Source organism: Macaca fascicularis, chromosome 17, assembly GCF_037993035.2.
Source record: "Macaca fascicularis isolate 582-1 chromosome 17, T2T-MFA8v1.1".
Taxonomy (NCBI): Eukaryota; Metazoa; Chordata; class Mammalia; order Primates; family Cercopithecidae; genus Macaca; species Macaca fascicularis.
This window is the reverse complement of record NC_088391.1, coordinates 65,846,495-65,868,640: the sequence shown is the minus strand read 5'-3', so window position 1 is coordinate 65,868,640 and position 22,146 is coordinate 65,846,495. Positions and strand designations below refer to the sequence as shown.

Here is a 22,146-nt window from a genome sequence, read left to right as displayed (position 1 = left end):
TACGTCTCTGAGCTCCCCATAAACACACATTCTCCCTCTACTTTAAGAGTTAACATATTTGCCCTATGTGTGTTTGCAACTTTTGAAGGAAACTTGGATCCAATCTAGTTTACTCTTAGGCCTGTATTGGACCTGGAATTCATGGGTTAGGATGTTTTGGGCTGTAAATACATAATAACCAACTAAAATGGACTTGAAGCAATAACCAACTAAAATGGACTTGAAGCAACAATGAAGCATGCTGAAGGTATAGGGGTTACAGGTTTGTTTGAGCTCCAGCTCAGTGTCTTAGAAATTCTCTTGGATTTTGTTCATGCTGGCAAGATGACTACTGTAGCTTTAAGCATTATATCATTTACAACTTCCAAAATTAGAGAGGCACTGGTCCCTGTTTTTTGCCCTTGAAGGTACATTTTCCTTGAAGCCCTCCAATAGATTGACCCTTTGTCTCATTGGCTAGGGATGCATCACCCACAAGCTTGCCCACAGTGGAAATGGAACGACTAATAATTGTTTTGGAGCAATTAACATTCACTTACTCTGTGGCTTGAGACATATCCCATAAAGTACATGGGCATTTAATTTTTGAACATTATCACGTTTATTTGGAAGAAAGTGGGTGGTAGTGGCAATAGTTAAGTGATACTAGGCTAATCTATATTAATTGCCTTATTTTAATAAAAAAATCATCAAATTGTGGAAATATAAACTGATAGAAATAGGATGGAAATTAGAACCAAGCAGGATAGGCTTCTGAGATAAATGGATTCAGCTACAGAGTTGGGTCCTTAAGCTGCAAAATTCTGTTTCTAAGACAGGAACTTGTTTTAAGCCTGAGGGTCAATGTTTCAAATCAAGGCTTCAGTCATAATTGATAATGGAATTAGCAAGGTGGTAGGAAAGCCTGGGAAGGTGGAAACAATGACCCAGTGTTCAAACAAGAAACCAGATTTCACCCAAATCATAGTAGGCCACAGGTGACTAGGAGGGGTTGCTGATAGACTCTTTTCATTTAATATGGATTGTTTTGAAAACCAGGAAGTCTGAGTTACTAGACACAGGACATCAGTAATGCTCACGGGAAGGAAAAAGCAGGGGCTCCCATTGAAAAATCTGGTCAGCAGGCATACTTGCTATCCTAAAGTTAAGTAACTCCGCAATGCAATTTTAATCCTGGAAGATGCCTGTCAATTAGAAATATTTCTGGTCTTTATTTTAATTTGGACACTGATACAATTCAGTAGCAGAGAACTATTGAAAATGAGTTCATTTAGCAAAGCACTGTTTGATATTATTTTGAAAATAATCCAGGATATGGATAATGAATGGTACTGACACTGAGATGGAAAATAAAATTTATTTAATTGGTTGAATTGTTAAACAAACATCTATTAATGCTTAGGTTATTCAAAAACTACTATGTGCCAGATTCTATTCTAGATACTGATGGTATGAGTCTCTATTGCTGAGAGAGCATATATTTGATTGAAATTATGCTAATTAGATGCTAGGCTTTAATCTAACCTGAGGATGCAAAGATAAACAAGACATACTCTCTAACCAACCATAAGCAGCTGAGTCTAGAAGGTAAAATAGGACAAACTCTGTACCTATCTTGCTTATAATTAAATTTGAAGGAATTAGAGAACCTGGCACATAACTGATGCACAAAACCTTTTTTGCATAAATGAATATGTAAACAACTAACTACAACATTGTATAGTAATGCTATACTAAAAGTATAAAGGGAATCCTAGGGTAGTGAGGATATATGTAAGGTTAATTATGCTCTTGGGAAATGCAGGGCAGGTAAGAGAAAGCCTCAGAGGAAATAGTTGAACTAAACCTTGAAGGATGAGCAGAATTATACTAAGTGGAGAAACAGAATGAACATAGGTGTGAACTTACATTGACGTTTTGGGAAATGGGTAGAAATGTACATGTAACAGAACCTATGGTGGATAATGAGTGGGTGGAGATGACCTTGGGAAAGTAGAATACAGTCTTCTTGGAAGAACTGAATGTATCCTTCTAAGGAGTATACACTTGGTTCTGTAGGTAATGGAAAAACTAAGTATATAAACTTTGTGATTAGGTGTGATTCTTGAGAAGGACCCTCTGGCAGCTTTATGGAGGATGGGTTGGAGACCACCACAAGCCTGAAATTTAATTCCAAAGGCGTGAATAGTAATCCAAATTTTAAAAAATTGCTGAGAGCCAGGGTTAGAGCACAGGCGTTAGGAATAAAAAGGCATTTTAGTGTCATTGAGAGATATTTAGAAATAGAGTTAACTAGACTTAATAACTGATTGGATATTTATGATAAAGGAAATAGGGAATCAATTTTTAATTTGGTTTCTAGTTTGGGAATTTGAGTGGAGAGTATTATGGTTGGCTTATCAAGGGAAAGTATTCTTGGTGAGAAAATTGAGATAAGCTCCCTCTAACTGAATATACTATGGCAACAGACAGAGCAGCTTTAACATATAGGACAAACATTAATAGTGCATTAATCCCTTGGATAAATAGTTTTTTTTTTTTTAAGTATTGTACTTTTATTGAAGTACAGCATTCACAAGTCAAAAGGGCATAGTACAAATGAACTCAAAGTGGCACTTGTATAAACCATTGGCCAGGTTAAAGAATAAAATGTGATTAATGCCTGAAAATTAATAAATCTATTGTATGACTGTCTAGCAATCTGCATACTTACCAGTTCTCAAACATAAGGTATAAAATCTTAACCAAATAAACCAACAAAAACAACAAAAAAACTGAGTCTATTTATTACCTCATCAATCTATCAAAGAAATAGCTAGATCTTTTCCTCCTCAGTATTTGAGAGTGTATTTGACCTGATTTGACTTAAAATTGAGACTCTATCATATACGTTGTAGGTGGCAACTCAAAGAAGTAGGTTGTTAATATCCAGAGTAGGTGAATTTGAAATAGTACAAGAAGCCCTGTAACTACTGGTGGGAATGTGTGTTAGACATATTAAGGAACCGAGGACAGAGAGAACAAATAGTGTGCTCAGATAAATTAAATTGTGTTTTTAAAAAATATTGACAGTCATTAGGGCAAAGCTCTAACTTATTAGCATTGATTTTCTGCCTGTTACTTGGGTAATAACTATAGCTAATATTTATTGGCCATTTACTACATGCTGGGACTGTTCTATGTTCTTTATAGGTATTAAACAATTTAAACCTTACTATTCTTATCAGAAGAGGCACCTGAAGCAAAAAGCTGCTGTGTAATTTGCCTGAAATCACAACTAGGAAGATATGGAGTTGGGCTTTGAATGTGGGCTCTTGGCTACAGAAGTACTGCTTGATGTTTACTCCAATAATGCTAGACTAGGAAGTAAGCCACAGGATGAGAAGCAGTGTCAATCTATGTAATTAGTGATGAATAATAATGCTCATAAGCAATTGCTAATTCTTATGGCATAAGTAGAGAAGGCTCTGATGGAATAATTTAATCAAGAGGCAGTATATGGTATATAAATATATGAAGATATTTAACCTCTACCAATTCCTATCTTGTATTAATTTATTGAACACTTATTACAAATTAGATAAGTCCTTCCTCAGAATTCTGACTTTCAGAAGGTTTAGAAATGCAAACTTATCAGAAAATGATGACAATGTGATGACGGATCTTGTAAAGTTGATGGCAGCTTGGATCGGGAAGTGTTGCATCCTGCCTGGAAGTTGCGCAACTCTCTATGGAGAAAACATCTGAACTACCTCTTGAAGAATAATCAGATACGTGTGTCAGATAAGATAGGGGAAGACTGTCTTTGAATATCGAAGGCATGGGGATGAAAAAGCCTGGTTGAACGAGCAAAAGAAAAGGCTGATGACTGGAAGGGCAGGAAAAAGCCAGTTGAAGTGGGTGTTATAAATCAGGCTAAAATTTGGTTTTAACGTTGTCCAGAAGTAGCTTTCAAGCTTTTCTGACCCTGATTGACAGTAAGAAATTCTAAACAAATTTCAATTAGACAATTGTTTAACCGTAGTTAAAATGTGCTTCCTGACAGGAGACTTTCTCATTAAGTCTTGCCTTTCCTTTTTTCTCTTTTCCTTCTCTTTCCTTTTCTAATTGTCTAGTCTTTTCTATATTTCATTGAACAAAAAGTCATATTTGAGAGCCACCAAATTGTTTTAATGGCCTGGCAAGAGATAACTTCCTATAGTAAATGAGAATATCTGAAATGACCTATTATATTTACATTTTTAGAAAACCACTTGATTTCAGAGTAAGGATTAGAGCAAGCTGATCCTGGCAGATAGACTTGAGGTAGGGATCCAATTAGGAACTATTCAAAAAAACTTAGGAAGGAAATGGTGAAGGCTTTGATAGAAAAATTGGACTAAAGAAAACTTGCTATTATGATTATGATGATATGGGAGGAGGGCAGGGAACTGCTGGGTAGAGAAAGGCAGGGTCCCTGGCAAGGGCTCCAGCCTCGGACCTGTGCCCATGAACCTAAGTGAGAAAAAGTAGTCCTGTTTTCATGCCCAAATGTTGCCTTTTCCAAGACTACTCTGGCCCACCGTGCCCCCCATCCTGTGCCCATGTAAACCTGAGACCTTAGCAGGCACAGACACAAGGGACTGAACATTGAGAGGAACAGAGGACCACATGGACAGACACCAGCAGACACCAGCAGACCAGCGACCGCAGAATGAGGTGGCAGAGAAAGAAGAGGAGGGACGTCTGGATGCTGAGATGAATTTGGCCGGGGTGGTCCAAAAAGAGTCTGGCCACTGGGCATCCCGACTCGATGCAAAGATCACCTTCCTGCTCCATCCCCTGCTTCCAGCTCCTCATCCATCCGACTTGCTGAGAGCCACCTCTATCACTCAATAAAACCTTGCGCTCATCCTTTGAGCCCACATGTGATCTGATTTTTCTGGTACCCTGGGCAATAGCTCAGGATACAGAAAACTGTCACACTGGCCCTGTGCCCTTGCTATAAGGCAGAAGGTCTATTGAACTAGTTAACACAAGCCATCTGCAGATGGAAAAGCTGAAAGAACACACTGTAAGGCAAGACCACTTGGGCTTCAGGAGTCGTAGACAACTACCCTAGATGCTGCCATGGGACCAGAGCCCAAAAGTGCTCCCCAAGGCCTCTGCACCTGCCCATCTGCGTGCTCCCTCTAGGAGTTTGAGCAGGGGGGCGACCGAAGGAGCAAGCCACACCCCTGCGGCACATCCTGCAAGGGGGATAAGGGAACTCTCACATTTTAATGACAAGGAAATCAGTCTCAGATTCAGAGAGAGTTTAGATATGAAATCTGAGAGAAGGAATCCAGAACTAGAGATGGAAATGTTTGTAATCTATATAATGAAATACTAGATGTGTGAAAACCTAATAAATTCCTTTTTAGCTTCAGAGAACTCCTTCCTGAAAAATACCAAAATGATCCATCCTTTACATGTCAGATTTTCTTCTGTAGAGGTTCCTGATTAAATGATCTCATTCAAAGGAATGTTCTTTTCTACTTTTATGACCTAATGGCAGGCTTTTAGTTTTTCTTCAAGCACTTAAAAATTTCTATCTAGTAGGTTATGTACAAAATCCCATTAGGGAATTATTCAAAAATAATAAAATGTTTGACCCCTGTAAAGTTTTATGTAGAAAGAAATTAAAACAAAAATCTTTGGCTTTAATATACCCTAACATTGAAAAAAAAAAATGTTCAGATGATTTAGGGAAGAAGTGGTTTTGCTCTTTAATGAGGATATATTACTGCTTAGAAGCAGTTACAATTGGGCTGTTTTGCAGTAGTGTGATGCATTAGATGGGTTAATCCCCACACAATCAGCTTGTGTGGCACTGCTGGACTTTATTAGATTTGTGACTGTACCAAGCCAAGGGGTGGGGGGCAGCATTTCTTAGGAGAAGAGTAACAATAAAAGTTTTTTCTTCAGTTTTGTTTCATTCTGCTATCTCTGTTTTCATTCCATCTGAATTGCCTTTTTAAAAAATTGAGATAAAATTCCTTTAAGATAAAATTCACAATTTTAACCATCTTAAAGTATACAATTCAATGGGTTTTGATATATTCATAGTGTTGTTTAAACATTGCCAGGGATTCCAGAATATTTTCATCGCTCCAAAAAGAAGCCCTTATACCTGTTGAGCAGTCATGCCACATTCCTCCTTCCCTCCAGCCCTGGCAGTCACTAATCTACTTTCTGTCTGTGTGAGTTTACCTGTTTTGGATATTTGGTTTACATTGAATCATATATCTTTTTTTGGGGGGGCTTCTTTTACTTAGCATAGTGTTTTCAAGGTTCATCCATATTATAGCATGTATCAATCCTTCATTCCTTTATTTGGCTGAATAGTATTCTGTTGTATGGATATACCACATTTTGTTTATCCATTCATCTGTTGTTGGACCTTGGATTGTTTCTACTCTTATGAGTAATGCTGATATGAACATTCATGTTTTTGCTTGTCTTGGGTATACACCTAGAAATAGAACGGCTGGAATCATATGAAAATTCCATATTTAACTTTTTGAGGAACCTCCCAAACTCTTTTCCACAATTATTGCATCATTTTACATTTCCACTAGTAATGTATGAAGTTTTTCAATTTCTCTGTATCCTTGTCAACATTTGTTATTTAAAAATAAATTGTAAACATTGTATATTACTCCATTTTCACACTGCCATAAAGAATTGCCCAAGACTGGGTAATTTATAAAGAAAAGAGGTTTAATTGACTCACAGTTCCGTATGGCTGAGCAGGCCTCAGGAAACTTACAATCTTAGCAGAAGGCGAAGGGGAAGCAAGGCAAATCTTATAGGGTGGCAGGCAAGCGAGTGAGAAGGGGGAAGTGCCAGATGCTTATCAAACAACCAGAACTCATGAGAACTCACTAAACATTAGAACAGCATGGAGAAACCTCCCCCATGATCCAGTTACCTCCCCTCAGGTCCCTCCCTGGACACATGAAGATTACAATTCAGATTACATTTCAAGATGAGATTTAGGTGGGGACACAGCCAAACCACATCTCATTGTGTTTTGTAATTTATTATTTTTAACCCTATATTCACATTTCAGTCTCCTATACCTTGATCTCACTTTTCTCCACTTATGTTGCCAGCCACATGAGGTCATTTGTATGAAAACCTACTTTAACCATGCCCTTTATTCATGGGTGGAATCATCACAGTCTTTTCCTAGTATATTTCATATGTCAATGGGAAATAATTGGTATATTAATTATCTATTGCTGCATGACAAGTTACTGAGAAACTTGCCAGCTGAAAACTACAAACATTTGTTCTCTACAGTGTCTGTGGGTAAAGAACTCACGCACAAATCTAGCTGAGGGTCTCTCTCAGCACTCATCTAGGTGTGGGTCAGGGCTTCAGTCTGCACTCAGGCTTCACTGGGGCAGGATGCTGCCCCGCTCACTTATGTGGTTGCAGATTTCAGTTTCTCACAGTGGTTGGACTGAGGGCGTCAGTTTCTCACTGGTTGCTGCTAGAGGTTCCCTCAGTTTCTTGCCATGTGGCCCTCTCTAGAGGGCAGTGCAGAAGATGATAGCTGCTTCAGAGTGAGCAAGAGAAAGACCAGGCAAGATGGAAGATACAATCCTTTTGTAATCTAATTTAAACTCAGAAGGATGATAACATCTCATCAATATTATCCTATTCTATTCAACAGTAAGTTGAATTACTTGATCCAGTCCATCTTCAAGGGGAAGAGATTATACAGGGCCTGGAATACCAGGATGTGGGGATTATCGAAGGCCATTTCAGAGGCTGCCTACTAGAATTTTTTAGGGAAAGGGACAAAGACTTTAGGCATGAACACACTCTCATTTTACAAATGTAAGTACTTTGACACAAAAATTTTTAGTGTTTATTTAAATATCGCTAAGGTATTTCTCCTTTTTTGCAACAAGATCTCTCTGTCACCCAGGCTGGAGTGCAGTGGCTCACTGGAGCCTGGAACTCCTGGGCTCAAGTGATCCTCTTAGCTCAGCCTCCCAAGTAGCTGAGACTACAGCCACATGCCACCATGCCTGGCTAATTTTTAAATTTTTGTGGAGATGGGATCTCACTATGTTGTCCAAGCTGGTCTCAAACTCCTGGGCTCAAGCAATCCTCCAGCCTCAGACTTCCAAAGTGCAAGGATTATATGTATGATATCAGCCACTGGGCATGGCTGATACTTCTTAAAAATATATATATTCTCAAGGTTCTGATCACTTGGCAATGCAGAGAAATTTAGCAGAAAAGAAAAATTTGGAGTGAACCAGGAAACCTGATTGCTACTTCAAGACCTAATATTAACAAAAATTCATGATATGCTTATGCAAAGCTTGTAAACTCTTTGGACTAAAGTTTCATTATCTGTAAAATCAAGGGGTACTTCCTATCAGGGGCTTTTAATGTTGTTTGACTGCAACCCGTAATAAAAACAATGATTTTACACGGGGACCAATCTGCTACATACATATTTGGAACCAGTTCATAGATAATGGAAACAAAAGGTTCAGATAACTGAAATAAAAAATAGCAAAAAAGCAGTATTTACTTTTACAAAATACAAAACTTTCTGGTATTTTCCATGACATTCTATTTTATTGATATACTTTATTTAATTTTAAAAAATGGGTTGACCCAGTTAAGTGTTTTCATTACCTTCGAATGGATTTCAATCCTCAGTTTGAAAGCACTGTGATTTCTACAGCTGCTTCCAAAACTGCAAGACAACTCTAGGATTATTTGCTGTATCTGTGAAGATAATGAAAAGAGAAAGGTATACATTTCTCCTTTGCCTTAAGCACCACGTTGGCCAGTTAAGAATATATTAGCAAGCTGTCTGCCTCTCCGCTATTACCAACATGCGTGCGCATTACTTTGGTAAAGAGGTCACGGGTAGCTATTTCAGAAAGCTAATGACTGCATGGCACAAATAGCCCTTGGCTTTGCCTCAGGCTATCAACTCTCTCAAAAGTTCTTAATCCCCCCAAAATGACCTTTTTTTTCCCTATTCTAGTAGGTTCAAGGGGTTATTGATTCTGTCACATATATGTTTTTGCTTTGTTCTCTGGTGCATTATATTTATTTATTCCTCATCCCTGTGGATGCATCACAGTTGGTGTGATGGGCAACGCCAAGTTCATCAGGAATATTCACTGAAAAGGAACGTTTCCTAGATGGGGGCCATATGTACGTTGCTTCTAAAATTTTTCACCAAATTATTCCTAATGCAAGAGCAGCACAAAATCTGTGACAACTCGCTGAACAAGTCAACTTTCATTGAAGATTTCTGCTTTAGCTTAGATATTCATGCAAATTTTGAACTCTATGATACGTGCTTGTTTTAATAGCTAATGAATGTTTTACATTATTTATGAGTCAATTTGTAATTGACTTTAACTTCCGTCACTTTTCAATCTCAGAATAAAATTTATGTTCCAGGAGGCTGCACCATGATTTTCCTTGGCTGAATGCAAAATACTCCAAGGAATTTTGAGAAGCATGAAACATGTTTTTTTTTTTTTTTTCCATATGATCCTCATAATCACCCCCATGAAATAGGTTTTATTGTTCATATTTAGCAGATGAGGATTAAGAATCTCCAGAAAGTTATATAATTTATAACAGCGTTAGAACTTAAAAGTAGCTCTGTATCTACAGCTCTTGCTTGCCTTATCATATCATAATGCCTTTAAACCTTCAGGAATTGAAGAATGCAGATAATTCTGAAATATTCACTGCAGAGAGTTAAAGGATCCTATATATATCCAATATAAATACTTTGCCTCCTGAGGGAGAATATACAAAAAGAATTAAGACACTTGCTCCTTCAAAGAAGGAACTTTAGTATACCTGAAGATCACTGTCTTCTAAAGTAAGGTTGAGGAGAAGTCTAGAAGACTATTATGAAGATGAAATATCTGAAGTCATAGGACATAAATCGTGTTATAGGAACTAGATTGCTGATAACAAAGATTTGATTCAGATGATGTTATGGCCAGGGACCATGAGTTTCCAGATTTCTTCTTTGTCAGTTTTCTCTACCCAAGCTGAGTTTCTCTGATTTGCTCCAAATCTAAGTGTAGAACCAGAGTGCATAAGAATCCTTATTTGCAAAAAAGTAAGATCAGCTTGGTGCGGTGGCTCATGCTTGTAGTCCCAGCACTTTGGGAGGCAAAGGCAGGCAAATCAACTGAGGTCAGAAGTTGGACACCAGCCTGGCCAACATGGTGAAACTTCCCTTCTCTACTAAAAATATAAAAATTAGCCAGGCGAGATTGTACCATTGCACTCCAGCCTGGGCAACAAAGTGAGACTCCGTCTCAAAACAAACAAACAAACAAAAAAAAACAAACACCCTCTGACTTTACTTACCTTTTCAACTGCTTGCAGCCCTCTCAGTGGTTGCAAGAAGGTATAGATATACCTGTTACATGAAGAAAGAAAGCTGGAAATGAAAGAGCAGAAAGAATGGATGCATGTGTTTTAAAGCATGTTATACTTCTAAACCATTATGAGATGAAATACTGAAATGGATGTCAAAGTGGACACTCTCAGTCTTAGAACTCTAATTCATATATCCCTATATTATCTAGTATTTTGTTAGCAGTTTTTCAGGATTTAGCTTTTGTCAACATACTAGATACATTTTCCCCTCTACAGACATTTTATATCCATAAAGATTTCTTAGCCCGATTTGTATCATCTACAAAATAATTACTGGTCCTAATTTCCTGAGAGCCAAATAATCACTGCCATATGTTTTTTGTTCTGGCATTCTCATAAAAAAATAGGATGCCTTTTTTTCCCCTGTAAAGGTCACCTTTCATACCACTTCTCAAACACCTTCTCCAAAAGAAGGATGATGCAAATATCTCATCTCATTTTTTCTTCCTCCTCCATTGTCTTCAGCATGTGACTTTTTTGACTTGGAAGTAAAATGGCTGCTGCCCTGCCAGGCATCCTTGAAAGAAATTCAACTGCTATGTTTTTATCATTTTGCACCTGAATGGTAGACATGATGCATGAAATAGCAGCCATCTTGCTACTATGAAGACAAAAGCTAAGAATAGAGGAGAATGGAGCAGAAAAAGCAAAGAGCCTGGTCCTCGATGACATCATGGAGTTACTGTACCAGCTGTGACTGCCAACCCAAGATTTTTTTTGCATATAACTCTATAGATATCTAAGATTTTAAACTTAAAAACTATCCTTATATGTCCTTTACTAGTCACATTTCTCTTCCTTCTATCTACAAATAACCATTATCCTGACTTAAGATAATCATTCCCTTACTTTATAGCTTTAATACCCATATATTAGCCATGTTTTTTGTTGTAACTTCATAAATCAGAATTTTATTTTCTGTGGCTTGCATTGTTTTCTCCACATTATGCTTGAAAGATTGAGCCATGCGAACAAATGCAGCATTTCATATAAATACAGGAGTTGGCTGGAATTTATTTTGTAATGTTGTATGTATTCCATATAGCATGTAGCTTTCATTTATTTCCATTTCTATACAACATTTTCTATAGCATGTGGTTGTAGTTCATTTATTTCCATTGTTGCACAGCATTCCATATAGCTGTACTTCATTTGTTTTCATTGCTGTACAGTATTCGTGTATTACATAGCTGTCCTTCAATTGTTTTCATTGCTTTGCAGGATTCCATTTGTGAGCATTCAACAGTTCCTTCAATGGACATTTGGTTTGTTGCCACATTGGAGCTATTGTGAGTGATGCTGCTAAAAAGGTTGTTGTACATGTCTACTAGTGTTCCGTGTGCAAGTTTCCCTAGGGTATATACCTTGAAGTAGAATGTTGGGTCACAGGGATTGTGTGTTTTTTAGTTTATTAGAAAATGCCAAACTGTTTTCCCAAATGGCTATCTACTTAAGCTTCCTTCCATAATATATGAGAAGTCACATTGTTTCACATTATTTTATTCCTTTACTCCTCCATATCTACTTTTTATTTTACAATGAGTGTATACTTACTAACAGAAAAAATGTTTTCCTAATTTATTTTTTAAAAATTTATCCTTACAGAGAGAATAAACATTGTTATTTAAATATATACACATAATGAGTTTTTAATCCTTTGAAAATGATGCAATTGAGCTTACTGATGCTTAACTATGACTTTAAAATATACTTATGGCTCTTTGCTCACACCCCAAGTTAACTGATTGCTTTGTGTCTCTGATATAATGCACACATGAAGTACAGAGTTTTTACCAGGAAGTCCCTGATAAATAACTAGGACAAGGAAGAGGATGTGAATTCCATATCTGATTTGGGGATAGTAAGAAATTTACTTCTCCCTTTCTTTTCTGTAATAAAACTGCCATGTGGCAACTGTGGAGAATTCTTGAATTGTAAGATAAATGGCTGTGATTTTTATAGAGTGTTGGTATTTAAACGGTAGCATGAACTACCTCAAGGCTTGAGAAAATAAAGGTCTTGTTCTCTCTGGAGAGCACTGTCTCATTTTGGAAAATTATCTATTTCTGAAATGTGCACTGCTTTCCAATGCTCTGGCTGGACTATGAGCTACAGTGAGGATCCGGGAACTTTTACAGCAGCAAAAACAATTTGTTTCAGACAGGCACAACACAATTAGGAGAAACAATATTTTGCTTTGGAAAATATCTCCTTATGATGTAATCCACATAACAAATACATTGATTTAGATGTGTTTATTTATAATATGAAATACAACTTTCCTTGAAATGTTCCCTTGATGCATTCAAAGTTTTAAAAACTTCTTTGACACACATCTATCCTCTAGATCAGGGGACTATATTTTTAAAAAAACAATATTTTATCAGTTAAATTTTTATAACCCTCAATAAGTAAATACATATATACACCTATATATATATAAATACATTATTTACTTATATATACTATTGAACTAATATAATGAAATAGCATAAAACATACCTGAAATAGAAATTTCAAAACAGAAAAAAGCTGAAAAACATTAGGTTTTAAATTTTAGTTTTTTATTACTACAGGATGCTTTTGTATTCATAAAAATGTGTTAAAACTAGAGTAATGTAGTTGGACATGATTTTTTTCCAAACTAAAAAAAAAGCTCCTTTTAACACTTCATGATATAGTAACTTAAAGTCTGTTTCTGGGGCTACTTATGTTGGTAATAGAGTTTAAGAACAAAAAGTATGTTTTACAAATATACATAGATCTAAATAGTTTGTCTACTAAATAATAAAACGTATTTTTATCTCTTACCCTCATTTTTGTAAAGCATTTGTTAAAAATAGAGTGACAAGTGTCCATTTATTCTAATTAAACCCAGTATGTGCTATATTTTAATAATTTAAACTGATACTCATTCTCTATTGAGATTCTATTTGGAAGCTGTTAAAACAGGTTAGAGAGGCCTATTTCTGAGTTTTTCAAGTGTTTAAATAAGATTTTCTGTGAGACCTTTTAGTATCATTTTCAATAACAAAATCCCATAAATATGGAAACATTTTTAAACATCAATTTTTGAAATACTTATACCATGAATCTCCTTTAAATAAAAGGACTTTGTGACTTACTGTTTAAATATTATTTTTACCTTGAAAGTACAGATTAGGTAGATTAACTTTTTTTTTTTTTTTTTTTTTCCATCCCAAAAACATTTTCTGGGCTGGGTGCTGTGGCTTACACCTGTAATCTCAGCACTGTGGGATGCCAAAGCAAGAGGACTGCTTGGGCCCAGGAGCTCCAAACCAACCTGGGCAACATAGTAGGGCTCTCTCTCTACAAAAAGTTTTAAAAAATTAGCCACATATGGTGACCTGTGCCTGTAGCCCCAGCTTCTTGGGACGCTGAGGCAGGAGGATTGCTTGAGCCAGGAGGTTGAGGCTGCAGTGAGCCATGATCACTCTGCAGTACTCCAGGCTGGGTGACAGTGAGATCCTGTCTCAAGAAATAATTCTGGGTAATATATTGCTGATTACTACTTTTCGTCACATTAAAGGTTGGCAAAACTGACACTTTTGCCTTTTGTAAAGTAAAAATACACAAATTATTCTTTGATACATCTTTTAAATATTTTACAATGAAATACCCAGTGATTCTGTGTGCTTTAAAAGAGGCATATGTTCATTCCCCATGCAATTATATATTTTAAGTATTTCTCCATGTTTAACAATAAACCCTCTTTGGTGATACAAAGCTGGGGCAACCCCTAAAGATAGGGTCCCTCTCTTGCCCAGCTTGAAGGTTCCTCATTTATATTGTATTACAGGTGATCAGAGTTGTGCAGCAGGTGATCTAGCTGGCATCTTGTAGCATTTTGTGCACTTTGCTTCTGGTTTCAATTACTTGCTGCAGTAACGTGCCTCAGAATGAGGCAGCGGATGCATTTCACAAGCTGGAGTATCTCTGAGCTCTGAATGCAGATTCCCATCTCCATTCCAGTCACAGGCATATATATTCTATGAATGGTTACATTCAGACCAAACAACCATCCTCAGTGGCTCACAAAAAAGTAGTTGTTCGTATATTTCATTACTGAAACAGCATACAGCAAATACCATAGACCGAAACATAGCATAATCCATAGCTTCATCCAGAAAAACAAATCTCCCACAATGTGTGATTTGTGGTTTGTTTCTTTTCATCTCCAGCAATATTTTCTGTTTTCCAGCAGTATATGTTGAAAAACAAATGGTTTTAGATCATCTCTCTATTATTTTTAGCCCATTATTGCGGTCCACTCTACTATCTATTGCAGGAAGGAGACTTTCTTCATTGGTATGTGGAATTCGGTTTTCACAATGAAGTGAAAGAACCTTAAAAGAGACTTCAAACAGTTGCCATAGATTTAATAGAGTAATTTGATAAAATACTGCAGTGACGATGACATGACTTTTTCCCTTAAAATTGTCATGGTCTGTTTTTATATCCTGGCTGTTCATTTTTTAATATTTTTATTAGTATGATGGTTTTATACTATCATTACTATTTTAAAGCCAAGAATACACGTTGAATGAGATTAACTTATCAAGTGTGAGTATACACACACATATTCCAAATAGTCTTCTTGATTACTTTGACTTATCCGATGGTCATTCCTTCTAAGAGGGCAATGTAGTCCAATGGAGATCTCAGATAAGGAGGGGGAGATGTCAGCTCTGTGATCTTATTATTTACTTGAGCATGAGTGATTAATTTTAGTTGCTATTGGTAGTTCCTTTGCAAGAATATTTAAAGACACCTGTCTATTTTGAGCGGGTCGGCTTCCTTTAGTTTCATCAAAATTAAGTGATATAATTATGAATTGATTTAACTTGGCCCAGCAAGCTGCAATCACTTGTAATTATTCAAAGAGGAGATATGATGAAGATATCACTGTTAACTCTCTGTGTTTTTTTAAAAAAAAACAAAACTCTAAATTTTCTTTGTTTTGCCTTAACGACTGTGTATCTCTAGTTCATATTTCACTTTCAGCCACTAATTCACCAGGTCTTTACATTATTTTCAGAATCCTGAAGATACAGTATCACTCTCCTAGTGTGTTTTTAACTTAGCCTTTCTTTTCAAGGAATTTACAGACATACCCTTTGTAATCTTAGAATTTTTACGGTTGCTTATACATCTATTTCTCTATTTTTAGGATACTTACCCTGATTATATATCATAGTTAATGCCTATTATACAAAAATTGGAAGACTAAAGTATAAAGAAGGAAATTTAAAAGGCCCATTATCTAACCACACAGAGAGAAACCGACTTTTTGTCAATGCACACAACAAATACACATTTGTCACTATATATTATAATATGTTTATATTTAAATGAGAATCATGTGTGTGTACTGTTTTGTAACTGTTTCCCTCTTCTTAAAATATTGTATACATCTAATAATTTCTGTGGGTTGTTTTCTCCAGGAGGCTGTACCCACTTACACAATTTTTAGGTGACTGCAGTCTTGCTGACAAGTCACTAGGCTCCACAAGAGTCTAGCTTAATTTTGTGGCTAGGCCATAATTTACAGAAAGTCATGCAGGGGATATGTCATGCCAAATTAACTGTGGTTTCTTTTTGATTAAACATGAGACAGGAAACATTATAATGATCTTTGGACATTCTTACAATATGGGGCTACCCACTTATGATTATGAAAGGTCTTGAAACTCAGAAAAATATTTTTAATTTAGATAACTTGGGTGAAATGTGGTTGACATTTTGGGGCAAGCAGGCTGTGTGATTCCTCCTCAGCTTCCTCAACAAAGTTTTGGAGTCATTTCACAAAAAAAGTCTTGGCATGACATTAGACAAAGCTCTGCATGCCTTAGTAAATGACAACAAGTACTGATTTGAAGGAAGACCATTTAGTGACATGTGTAATAACAAGAAATGAACTAATGGTCGCAGTGCTGGAGCAGTTCCAGTGATTGATAAATTGATGTCAGGCTGTCCCAAAGATCTGATTTTCAGATTGGAAAATTTACCTTCATGATGCATGCAAAACATATCTCTATTACCAAATCCAACTCGTTTATGAAAGGACTAGAGATATCTGGTGTGATAAGGAACTGTCTTACTATGGGAATTGAGTTAAATGACAGTAGAATGTGGAAACAGCAGTTAAAGGGGAATCCTCTCTCAATGACTAACTTTACTTTTTTTTTATAATCACTCACTATATAAAACTACATTTTTCTACTGGCAAAATAGATATCCTAGTATTTTCCAATTAGAAACATACACAGGAACTAAAACAATTACTGACATTAAAATTTCAGGTAAATACAGAGGGCCATTTAATTGCTAATGATATGCTTTATGTTTTGAATATGTAATTTTTGATGACTTGGCATGAAACAACTGTAGTATCCTCCAGGATGGTAATTTGAGGGCAGAAATAAAGAAGAATAACATGCCTCATTTAACTTATTGGAGAATTTGAGCTACATTAGGTTTATATTACCTTATAGTGTGACTTAGTATGCCAAAGAACCCAAAGCAATTTACAAAAACCAAATTCTTCTCAATTCTGGTTGACCTGTCCTGTTCTCATAAACTGGTCACTTAAAATGGTCTACCGTAGAAAGCTTAGATGTTTAACATTGACAGCTGATGCTAAAGTGTCATAAAACTTAGTTTAAGCATCTGTATCCAAAGTCAACTTACTCAAATAAAACGTATGTATACAATATTTTGTAATATATGTTAATATAAATATTTACCTTCTCACACCAGTCAAAATGGCAATTAGTAAAAAGTCAAAAAAATAACAGGTGCCAGCGAGGTTGTAGAGGAAAAGGAACACTTTTACACTATTGGTAGGAGTTCATTGCAGCACTGTTCACAATAGCAAAGACATGGAATCAACCTGAACGCCCATCACTGATAGACTGGATAAAGAAAAAGAGGTAAATGTACACCATGGATTACTGTGAAATCATAAAAAGGAATGAGAATCATGTCTTTTGCAGGGACATGGATGGAGCTGGAGGCCATTACCCTTAGCAAACTAACGCAGGAACAGCAAACCAAATGCTGCATGTTCTCACTTGTAAGTGGGAGCTAAGTGATGAGAACACATGGACACATGGCAGTTGGAACAACACACACTGGGGCCTATCAGGGTGGGGGGATGGGAGGACAGAGAGGATCAGGAAGCATAGCTAGTGGATGCCAGGCTTAATCCCTCGGTGATGGGATGATCGGTGCAACAAGCCACCATGGCACACGTTTACCTATGTAACAAACCTGCACATTCTACACATGTTCCATTGAACTTAAAAGTTGGAAATAAAATTACACGTGTTATATATTTTAAAAGAATAACATGACACATATATAAAAAACATATTCAATGACCACTTATAGTAATAACTATCTTTGCCTTATTAACATTGCCAGAAAATGATTGTTAATAAAAACTTGAAAGATGAAGATGTCTAAATTTGATAAGGAAGTGAAATTTATTAAGATTATGGAAAAGAGAAATACTGTTAACTTCTCCCCAAAAGGGAATTCCATGTAAAACAGCTCTCTCTTCTTCCTTTTATCCGTTTTTAAAACTCGGAGTAAGGACAGACATTCCCACTTTCCACTCTACCAAAATTTCTGCACCAGAGTGAGGGTCCATAATGAAATTTACCAAACTAGAAGGGTGTTCACTCAGAGCGACATCTCTAATGTATTTCCTCTGAATTTCTCTGTATAATAACAGTGAACTTTTCATAGCAGTAAAATGTATTTGATATTGAATTAAGAAGGGATATCCTCACAAAGTCACTACCTTTTCCCTCTCTCTTCCCTAGGCTTCTGTCAGCACTGATTCCCTGTCCCTTATTTAAATACTTTACATAAGCAATTACCTCGCAAGAGTAAGTTAAAACATTGCCCATGTTGGCAGGTCCACATGCTTGAAGTACAGATGTGGCAAAGATGGAGAAAATTTCCAGATTCTTTGCATTGAAAGTGTGTATGTGCCTGTAAGGGGTGTTTTAATGAGCAGGTGGAGCCAAATGGATGATTAACAACAGACAGAAACTAATCTGTTTTCTAAGGGGTAGTCACTGCTAATACTAGGTTTTCGTGCAAGTTTGGGGCAATGGCTAATGGCTTGTAACAATCTGAGAAAGATTGAGCACCGAATCAGGAAAGATTATGCAAATATAGCCCTTGTTGATAGCAAAAGCAGGGTTATCTGGGCAGAGAGACATGTTAAAATTAAGAAATTGGTTAAAGGATGTAAAACCCTCCTTATTATCCTTGATTTGATTATACAGAAGTATCTCCATTGCTCTTTATTGTTTGGTGTTGGTTGATTATTTCTGGTGGTTTTCGAAGAACTCTGGAGCCCTGTGTGTTGGTGGGCAAAGACAAAGCAGAAACAACATGTGGAGAAAGAGCATGGAAGAAGTATCACAGAAATCAGACTACCAAGTTAGGGAATTGGGAGAAAGGAACTTGGGACACAGCAGTAAAAGGAAACTTCTGATTTCTTTTTCCGGAACCCTTGCAGATCCTTCTATGTTTTTTTTTCAGTGTCTCCAACTGCTGACATTTTGGAAACCAAAGCCAAAAGCAATACATCAAATCAGCAGCTCCAGGCAGAGGACTGTTTCAAACCAAAATGATGTTTTAATCTTGAATCAAGTAAGAACGGCATGTTGTGAATGTTTCTAGGGAGTAAATTTACTAGAGCTGTAAGATTGGCCCAACCTAGGTATTTTATAGGGATTTGGTTTCATTTTAGTCCCTGGTCAAAACAAAACAGCATTGTATGCAATTTATAAACCAAAATGAAGCATAACACAGTGTAGACATTCATCATAAGTTCTTTTATTAAAACTCCTAAAGTTTAGTCCAGATCTGTAATCAGATCCTACATGTAGAGTATGCCATTACATTAAGGAAGTGAAAGTAAAAGGTTTTAGAAACAAAAAACCAAGGAGGGCAAAGGGGAGTGCTATGATTTTTCTTTCCATGAAAAACATGTAGTACTGTGGAACTGATTTCAGCTGAAAACTGGGGGAAAGCATTGCTAGGATGGTTCTGTTTGTCTTGAGTCCTTCAACCTTCCCACTCATGCAGAGGTGGATATTTCCCTAGGTTCCTCTTCTCTCTCCTGTATCACCAGAGGTGACCCCTCTGTAGGCATTTCCTAGCAGTTAATGATTGGCTAGTTTAAGGGCCCTGGGTTTTGCCTCTGGCCCTTAACCCACATCTCGTTAACTGGCAGGATGTATTTCCTTTCTGTTATTTACTTTTACATATTCTTAATAGAACAGAAGGTACCTTGGCTGATGCAGACAACGTTACCCTTTCAGCGTCTCATTTGTAAATAACCCTGTTCTGAGTAATAGGAAGTGATCCAGCTGGTTGTAAAAAGACACAGGTTTAATGGGCAATTCCTGGTGGACTAATGGTTTTGCTGGGGGAAAAAAAAATCGCACTTGCAGGACACATTGCTTCAGCGTTGGTTCTGAACATAATGAGCCTGCATTCAGACAGAGATGCACACACACCTCTCTGGGAGTTATAAACCTTGAAATATACAGGAGGAAAAAATATTAAAACATATCTAGCTCATTTTTCTCCCTAGAGACAAACATTATTCTGTCTGAACATCATTCTTTCCTCAGGTTCAATAATTTCCAGGTGCAAGATACAGCCACTTTTACATACAATGTATTGCCCCTTTAAATTTTTACACCAGGTCCATACAACTTATGTATGTACTGCAGTAATACAGCCACTGTTGCCTTCTGTGGTCATTAGAGCTCTGCCTTTTCCTGATACTTGAATGGTATCTGATATGGTAGTTCATGGCATTTAGTTCATCAAAATTTGGTACCTGTTTAACTTGATGGCCTAGTATTTTATGCTTACTTACTGCAACTGAACGAACATTTCTGGGGTACTCACCACAGTGCTAGATTTATTCCATATATGTCTAATACCTACTGAAGCCAGGCACCATGTCTGCTGCACTGTTTTATCCCCTGGACACAGTGCAGTGCCTGGTGTTGGCTACTATCCCACAGTAGCTAAGGGTCTGTGTTCTATTTCAGCACGGCAGAATCTCTAGCTCAGTGACTTGGGCAAGTTAGTTGACCTTTCTTTGCCTCAGTTTCCTCATGTAAATTTTGGAAAATAACAGTGTCGACATCAAGATTAATAGTAGTATTAGTACTCTACTGAAATAACCTATGTTAAGTGCCCAGTGTATTCACTGGCTTATAGTTAGCATCACAAATGTTAAATATATTATCATTTATAGTGGTGCTTAATGTATTAGGGTCTCTAGAGGAACAGAATCAATAGGACATGTGTGATGAGAGAGAGAGAGAGAGAGAGAGAGAGGGAGAAATATTGATTTTAAATAATTGGTACATGGAATTGTAGAAGCTTGCTGAGGCCTAAATCTGATGGGGTAGGACAGCAGGCTGGAAACTCAGGGAAGAGATGCACTTCAAGTCCAAAGACAGTCTGCTGTCAAAATCCCTTGTTCCTTAGGGGAGGTCAGTCTTTGTTCTATTAAGGTCTTCAACTGATTGGTTGAAAGCCACTCACATTACGGAGGGTAATCTTCCTTACTCGAAGTCCACAGTTCTGAAGTCTAGAAGTCCAAAATCAAGATGTCAGCAGGGTTAGTTCCTTTTGAGGCTGTGAGAGAAGGATCTGCTCTGGGCCTTTCTCTTTAGCTTGTAGGTGTTAATATGCTTGTTATGCCTCTTCACATCTTCTTCCCTCTATATGTATCTGTGTCCAAGTTTTCCCTTTTTATGAAGACTCCAGTCATGTTAGATCCAGCCCATCCTAATGGCCTCACTTAAATTTGATTACTTCTGCAAAGATCCTGTCTCCAAATAAGGTCACATTTTGGGGCACTGGGGTTTAGGATTTCATTATTTGAATTTTGAATGGATGTGATTCAATACATGATAGTTCTGTATTTTCTGTAAAAAAGTTTCTGTATTAAAAATTGTCTCCTTTTAAAATGATATTATGTGGCTAGAATAAATTGGCATTATACTTGACCCCTAAGAACTCAGTGTTATATTTGAATAAATATACAAAGCAAACAATTCCTTAAAATGTAAAAAAAGTGAAAAAACCTTAAAGTTAATATAAATAATATAAAACAAGTATATCTGATGGCAGTGAAGTTTATAAGCATGAAGGATAATTATGCTGAAAGTTTTCGATTAGAAAAAGGTACAGTTATCTTTAAAGAAGATTATAGATATGCTAATATTTTAAGTAGGGCTAAAAGTTATAACCACAGTTCTATTTCTAATTCACTCTGTCATTTTGAAATGAAATGGTCATCTATAAAACATTTCATATGGGCATACATTCTATGATTTTTGGTAGACTTTAAAGAGCTTTTATACCTGAGTAGAAGTCACTGATACGAAAGGTTGCCTGGAGTCTCATATTGTGAAACAGGTTGGAATTAAGCCAAAGAACATCCTGCCCAGACAGGGTGTAAGTGCTCAATATGAAGCAAAGAACAAAAATGAGGGCAGGATGGAGATTGGGAGAAGACTAATCAGTGCTTACAAGAGGCAAAAAAATTGATTTCGTGACTCTCTGGAGATCGCTTAAAAAATCAACTTAGATTCTAAAGAG

At 36.7% G+C, this 22,146-nt stretch overlaps 1 protein-coding gene across 8 annotated transcripts in view; it reads left to right on the top strand.

The window, feature by feature from the left end:
* The window catches only part of LOC102145599 (uncharacterized), a 682,844-nt gene that overhangs the window by 333,340 nt on the left and 327,358 nt on the right, over window positions 1-22,146 (top strand). For 2 of the 8 annotated variants that reach the window (XM_074021611.1, XM_074021610.1), the window contains 2 exons: window positions 11,695-11,762; window positions 19,054-19,164. The exons of 2 other annotated variants lie outside the window; for them this stretch is intronic. In XM_074021611.1, coding sequence (XP_073877712.1) covers window positions 11,695-11,762; window positions 19,054-19,069 — 84 coding nt within the window. In that variant the 3' untranslated portion in view covers window positions 19,070-19,164. Of the gene's footprint in view, window positions 1-11,694; window positions 11,763-19,053; window positions 21,584-22,146 lie in introns of those variants that run through there. 4 more of the 8 variants (XM_074021609.1, XM_074021607.1, XM_074021606.1 and 1 more) reach the window with 3 other exon arrangements.